Source organism: Abramis brama (genome assembly GCF_963993115.1).
Source record: "Abramis brama genome assembly, chromosome: 1".
Lineage (NCBI taxonomy): Eukaryota > Metazoa > Chordata > Actinopteri > Cypriniformes > Leuciscidae > Abramis > Abramis brama.
This window is the reverse complement of record NC_139963.1, coordinates 21,544,401-21,551,652: the sequence shown is the minus strand read 5'-3', so window position 1 is coordinate 21,551,652 and position 7,252 is coordinate 21,544,401. Positions and strand designations below refer to the sequence as shown.

The following is a 7,252-nucleotide window of genomic DNA, read 5'->3' as shown; positions in this document are numbered from 1 at the left end:
GTGCTTGGTAAGGATGTGTAGGAGGTCTTTTAACCTCTAGTCTCTGTTATGAAATACTGTTATCTGTGTTGGCGGTGTGGGCGCTGATTGCAGCCAGGCTCAATAACATCTCCACGTGGACCAAAAAATAATCAAAGACGTGTGAGTCATTTTCAACAATCCTGATCAGAACTTTGGTTGGATTAATTGCAGAACACTAATGTGGATGGCCCACATTGCCTAGTAGTTTCCTTAATCTCCAAAATGTCATAATTCCCGCAGGGATTACCTCTCTGCCCTCTCTTTCGCAGACGATTCACGAGTGAATGGCTTTAATGCCATTATAAGCGAAAAAACAAAAGGTTTACTGACATGTGTGGCACACCAACCGGCTGACCCAGTTTTAACCATGTAAGGTTTTAACACACAAAAAAAACATTTTTTGTGTGTGTGTGTAACTGTCACTGAGCCATCACTTGCAAAAAAAGTACTGGGGTATTCTTAGATATGCCTTGGAGTACCATGGAAATACCATTGGTACTGTCCAAAAATCATATGGCATAAAGAAAGAAAGAAAGAAAGAAAGAAAGAAAGAAAGAAAGAAAGAAAGAAAGAAAGAAAGAAAGAAAGAAAGAAAGAAAGAAAGAAAGAAAATCAGTGGACGGAGGCGGAAATAAACAGGTCACGTGGGTCGGAGGTTGCCAAGGCCGGTGTGTATCCATGACAACACCAGTGGAGGAAACTAGAGTCTGTATACAGCGCGACAGAACGGTACGTTATTGAACTGTGGTGATATAAATTAACTATTTCAGAGCTTTAAATGATTTACTTGTTTATATTTCTCCATTGTTTTCAATCATTTATCAGTCGTAGCTTTTAAGTGATGGTGTCGAGCTAGCAAGCTAACATTAGCTCACAGATGCTAAAAACAAACGCTTAACTTACTCGACACGTGTTTGTTTATTTAATTTTATTTTATTTTTACATTATAATGCACTAAAGACTGTACATATGTAATTTTGCACTGGCTATTTTTTATTTTACTTGGAGTGGTACGACAACTTGGTGTTAATTTAGTAAGACTCTGGTTCAGTTTGTAAGTTCAGTTTGCAAGCTGTATTGGCACTGTCACCGTTATCTCTAATAATTCGTTTTAAACAACAGATTGTTTATCGGTCAAAATCTTTAACTGAATTATAATTGAATTATAAATGTTTTGTAGTGTGAAGGTATTTGTAATTTATGTTAACGTTACATAAAAACACGTGATAATGACAGTTTACGCGTTTCATTTTTTTTTTATTAAATATTGCAGTATTATTTATAATAAATCTGACGACATGTTTACTGGCGCGAGGGCGAGACAACCTGTCACTCACATGACATCACAGCAATAGCAAACTACAACCATTCAATTAATTTCCAATGGAGAAAATATAACCCTAATAGAATAGGAAAGAAAAGAGTATCACAACTTCTATTTCATGTCTACTTTAAATTTGCCGTAATATTTTGTTTTAAATGATTTATGGTTTGACAAATGAAGCTGTAAAAGTACAAATATTCCATGTCATCTCTCAGTATGAGGTCATGAAATCTATGCACAATAATAGTTATCTGTTATACAGTTAGAAAAAAGGTTGTTTTAAAATTGTTTTAGATGAAGTTAATCATGTCACACTACTTTCAAGATAATAGTTTTTAAGATATTTTGACACATTGTTTCAGTGAAACTCCAATGGGGTCATTCCATGTCAAATCAACCAAATTTCAGAAACTTTCCATGTTCAAATGTTCAAAAATGTAAATAAATAAATGAAAGAATTCTGAAGAAAGACAAAGATAAATGGTGATGGAAGCAAATATTTTGTCATAGATGTATATTTACTGAGTAATCCACTATTTGGAGCCAGATTACAAGGGGTTAAAATGACTTTAGAAAGATGGCAGCATCATTATTTTTTATTATATATATATATTTTTTTTATTATTAATTATTTTTACTAGAGATTGGTAGGTCTATTAGTAAAATCTATTGACTTTAGCTATCTTTGTTGCATTATATACCAACGGTGAAAGTTCAAAAATGAGAAAAAAGCACTTCTTGTGTGTTTTGCCTCAAGTTTGCATGCCTCTAACTACAGAACTATTAAAGATATCGTAATATCCTTTTGGATTTTGTTTTTTAAAAAACATTTATTTTGGTAATCTTCATTTTAAAGGCACTATACAGTTCAATCCCAGAGATATGGAGGTCTTAATGCAGTTCCATGAGTAAATGAGTAAAAACGTCCTCGTTTTTAGTGGTCAAACACCAAATGTGGGTCACTTTGCATACAGCTGATACTTTTTGTCTTTTAAAGAGGAATATCTGAACAACAAATAATGTTGTATCTCGTTTTTTTTATCAACACAATTGCGTAGAACACATATGTGTATAATATGTGTGCCATAAATAATATTTTTTCAAAGTTTGCATGCCTGTCACTCAAAAAGTTCATTACTCCGTAAATATACATTCATGACATTTAATATTTTGGCTTTCTTCTTCATTTATGTATTTCTTTCACCAGAAATAAAGTGATCAAAATCAACATTTTTAGCCGGGGACCTCTGGTTAAAGGTATAGGCTAGTTCACCCAAAAATGAAAATTAGCCCATGATTTACTCAACCTCAAGTCATCCTAGGTGTATATGACATTCTTCTTTCAGACGAATACAATTGGAGTTATATATTAAAAAACGCCCTGGCTCTTCCAAGCTTTATAATGGCAGTGAATTGCTGTTTCTGTTTTGAAATCCATAAAAGTGCATCGATCCATGATAAAAGTGCTCTGGGGGTATTTAAAACTTTATAAAGTAAAATAACTAGCTTCCGGCCAAACAAACATACGAATTCCACTTAAGTGTACAGCGCAACTTATGCGAGTAATGCGACATACTGCTGATATTTACACTACGCCATGACGCATTATGCTACTTCCGACGTCACAAGTTGCGTAAGTGGCCGTTTGGCCGGAAGCTAGAATTTTACTTTGTAGCGTGTTAAATATGAATATTTTTCTTACACAAACTCATCGCTTCACTTTAGAAGGCCTTTATTACCCCCTCCCCTCCTCCCCTCTTCCCCTCTTCCCAATGTATTCGTCTGAAAGAAGAATGTCAAATGCAACTGAAAATATACGATTTTTGATCTGCTGCACTTTTTTGTTACTTAATGGGTGAGAAATTTGACCTAATGTTCTGTTTGTTTTCATCAGACAGGACTAATCCCTCTGTCTCTCTTTCTCTCTTTTTAGTAAAGAAAAGGATGGCAGAAACCAGAGATGGTAAAAAAGAGGATGCCGACTACAAAAGGCTGCAAAGCTTTCCGCTCATCAGGGTGGGTGCAGCTCGACTGATGCTGTGACCTAGATAGAAAGAACCAGTTATGAATGCATCTGTCTGTGTTTGTCTGTATTAGGGTTATCATTCAAACTGCTCCCTTTTTCGTCCTTAAAAAAAAAAGTTAAACATCTTTATCCATCATGCATTTTCTCGCAGGTAATATTTGCACTGCTTCTTTATTTGACTTGGTTTACTATCTTTTTACAATCTTAATATTTTGCACTGCCTTGGTCAACTCAACATACTGCACCTCATTTCTGTTTGACTATATTTTCAAATGTAATTTATTGTTGTGATGTCAAAGCTGAATTTTCAGCATCATTACTCCAGTCTTCAGTGTCACATGATCCTTCAGAAATCATACTAGTATGATAATTTGATGCTCAAGAAACATTTCTGATTATTATCAAGGTTGAAAACAAGTGAGCACCTTAATATTTTTGTGGAAACTGGATTATTTGATGAGTAGAAAGTTTAAAAAAACAGCACTTATTTGAAATAGAATGTTGAAATAGTCTTTACTGTCACTTTTGACATTTAATGTGTCCTCGATGAATAAAATAATATAACCAAACTGACCCAAAACTTTTGAACAGCAATGTATACTTCATATTACTTAAGTATATGAACTTACTAAGTATATATATAAGTATAATGTAGTGACCTCAGAAAATAATCTCGTTGCACCTGTAAGAGCTTGACCCGAATATGTTCTTTTGGTTTTGTCTACAGCACACGGATATGGCAGAGGAGATGCGTGTGGAGACCATGGAGCTCTGCGTCACAGCCTGCGAAAAATTTGCCTCTAACAATGAGGTCAGTCGGGTTTGTGTGTGTTAGTGTTATTAAGCACAGGCTTTCAGATAAATGTGCTCCCCAGGTCACACAGGTAGGGTTGGGCTCTGTGTTTCCGTCTAGTACTGAGTCAGGACGTTTCACACACTCGTAGTCGGGCCATCTGGACTGCTCTACTAGCCTACATGCTTTCATCTCGCTCTCTTTCTCGCTCTTTCGCTCTATTTTCAGAATGCTGCCAAAATGATCAAGGAGTCCATGGATAAGAAGTTTGGCAGTTCGTGGCATGTGGTGATCGGTGAGGGGTTTGGGTTCGAGGTGACCCATGAAGTCAAGAACCTGCTCTACATGTTCTTCGGGGGAAGTCTGGCCGTGTGCGTTTGGAAATGTTCCTGATGTCACTTCCTGCCCACACAATCGCCAATATGAGATATTTATACTCACGGACCCGTCTTAACTATGCAGCCCTATTTGACTTGACACGTGTGTGTGTGTGTGTGCGTGTAAGTGTGTGAAATTGTGTATGAGGGGACAAAAAGATACAGATTCCTATGCACTTCTCCAGATGATTCCTTTTCTGTCTTGATTTTTAATGTATAGGCTACAGTTTTGAGTTTAACACACAGATTGTAAGGGGTTTAATTAACTTTTTTTATAGCATTTATAATAAACTTTAGAAGTTTATTGCAACTGACTGCAGGACCTAGTCAAGAAATAGTTTTCTTTTTGTCCTCTTCCTGTGCCGTTTACTTTCTCAAATCATGTCCCTGGTCTTATCATGCGCAATTCATCATAGCACATTATTCCAAAGAAAACTTTTGTATTTTTAATCTTTCATCCTTCTCACAAAAGACTTTCCTTTTCAGCTGATGTCACCAATCCATCATATTTCAAAACCTCTCAACCGCCTGTCAACATTCTGGTATGAAACAGCTACTTTTCATGGGACATTCAGTTCCCAGTGGATAAAATGAAGTGCAGCCTTACGCTTTTTTCTTATTGAATGTCATTTTTCATTCAGAAATGCATTGTATTACAGAAGTAATTGGGTTGCGAACTCATTTTCCATGTTGAACTCTTTAAGTGGTGTATGTTATTCCAAACAGAATCTGCCTTTTAAATCCATCATCAACTTTCCTTTTCTGTTGACAACACGTAGGTTGTGTGTGCTGTTGAACAGTGTTTACCAAGAGCCAAATAGCTATTAGTCAGTCTTTTTTGTCTGGCTGATTAACTGGTATGTAACACTCACCCGCCAATCAAGTCCTGCTCTTGATGATGAATATCCTATTTCACTTGGGAATACATTACCGTTCAAATGTTTGGGGTCTGGAAGATTTCCTAAGTTCACTAAGGTTGCATTTATTGCATAAAACACTAATATTGTGTAAAATAACTGTTTTCTATTTGAATATATTTTAAAATGTAATTTATTCCGGTGATGGCAAAGCTGAATTTTCAGTATCATTCCTCCATTCTTCAGTGTCCTTCATAAATAATTGTAATATGCTGATTTTGATGCTCAAGAAACATTTTTTATTATTGTCAATGTTGAAAACAGTTTGGCTGCTTAATATTTTTTATGGAAACCGTGATGCATTTTTCTTCAGGGTTATTTGATAAATAGAAAGTTTAAAAATATATATTTATTTGAAATTGAAATCTTTTGTAACATTATACCTTTCTTTACTCTCACTTTAGATAAATGTTATGCCTCTGATTAATAAAAATATTAATAAAAAAAAAAATCGTTCTCACCTCAAAACATTTGTACGGTAGTGTGTGTAACATTAAAGATGTAAAAATGTATTGTGAGCAGCAATACTGTTTAATGTAGTTCCATCCCAATATCTTTTTCAGTGCATTTGTGACTGAACATTGATGTCCTTTGTAACAAATGAGGTGTCAGTCTGTCTCTCAGAATACTCAGTTGTATTTGTCTGGCAGGTTGTCGTAGGAGTGTGTTTGCTGTGTGAGGCGCCTGTTCAGAACAGAATGGGTGTCGTTGCACTCCATTTCATGTGTCATTTTAAAAATGCATTCTCTCTCTCTCTCTCTCTCTCTCTCTCTCTCTCTCTCTGGGCTGCTCGGCCACCTGTTTCAGACTCCCCTTTCTTTTTCACTGTTGCTTTTTTTTTTTTCATTTTTCATTCTCACCCCAGGAACCTTGTGCCCTGTCCCTTTTCCTCTTTACGTAACCAGCATTTGTAGAGCATGAATACTTGAATGTGAATCAGATTTTTTTTTAAACTTGACTTCTGCAGGTTTCTGTAGTTGTGCAATAATGCAATTAATACTCTTTTGTACTACTTTACAGCCCGTAATTTCACAAATGTCGAAAGTTATTACAACACAATTTCATTTGAATATTTTTTGACCATTTCTAAGTTGATTGTTTGCTGTTTCACACTTTTGATACATAAAACGAACTTGCTGCCAAAGTTTTCTCACAGAGGAGGCATGCAATTATGTTACAGACATCATCCTGAGAAACTATTATAATGCAAGTAATGGTGCTTTTGATTTCAGCTTTGGTAAAATGCTGCAAGATTTGATCAGAATGTTCCATCCTAAAGTTCCTGCAATGTTTAAATGCAGTAGTCACCCCTAAAAACCTGTAATGACTTTATTCTGATCTTTTATTCAATGTTTAAATATTTTTGTCAACACTGTGCAATAATTGCTGTTTAGATAAATAAACATTAAAAAAAACCCCAAAAAAACATGCGAGTTGTGGGTTTCTCCTACACACCTGACTTAAGTTAAACCAGGTGTCCCCCTTCACCTCCACCCTGACTATGTTGGTAACCCCTGATGCCTAAGAATAGCTACTCTGACCACATTGGAATACCAGATGCCTAATATTAATATTCTGACTGCATAAGACACCTATAGCTATACTGACCGCATCAAATGCTTAAGAACTATAGCTACTGAACGCATCGGTAACCCTGGACGCCTAAGAGTCTCTCTCTGAGTCAGATGACTTTTCGCCCCCTATGAATGCTATCACTTGGGGATAAGGTATCTAGTGTTCCACTGACATGCTGTATAGCAGCAACCCAGACAATGCCTTTGAATGCTTTAATCA

General features: G+C 35.8%; 1 protein-coding gene across 1 annotated transcript; it reads left to right on the top strand.

Moving 5' to 3' along the window:
• The first annotated feature begins 617 nt into the window (after nt 1-617).
• On the top strand, nt 618-6,877 carry dnal4a (dynein, axonemal, light chain 4a). The gene is made up of 4 exons (XM_084125692.1): nt 618-750; nt 3,279-3,361; nt 4,099-4,182; nt 4,393-6,877. The coding sequence occupies exons 2-4, from the start codon at nt 3,290-3,292 to the stop codon at nt 4,555-4,557; spliced, it is 321 nt and encodes a 106-aa protein (XP_083981818.1). The 5' UTR covers nt 618-750; nt 3,279-3,289; the 3' UTR covers nt 4,558-6,877.
• The last annotated feature ends 375 nt before the right edge of the window (nt 6,878-7,252 follow it).

Bases quoted from the DNA above. Each gene is read 5' to 3' on its own strand.
- dnal4a (XM_084125692.1), top strand. From the start codon at position 3,290: ATGGCAGAAACCAGAGATGGTAAAAAAGAGGATGCCGACTACAAAAGG. The intron at 3,362-4,098 runs GTGGGTGCAGCT...TTTTGTCTACAG, and splicing joins AAAGCTTTCCGCTCATCAGG to CACACGGATATGGCAGAGGA. The intron at 4,183-4,392 runs GTCAGTCGGGTT...CTCTATTTTCAG, and splicing joins AATTTGCCTCTAACAATGAG to AATGCTGCCAAAATGATCAA.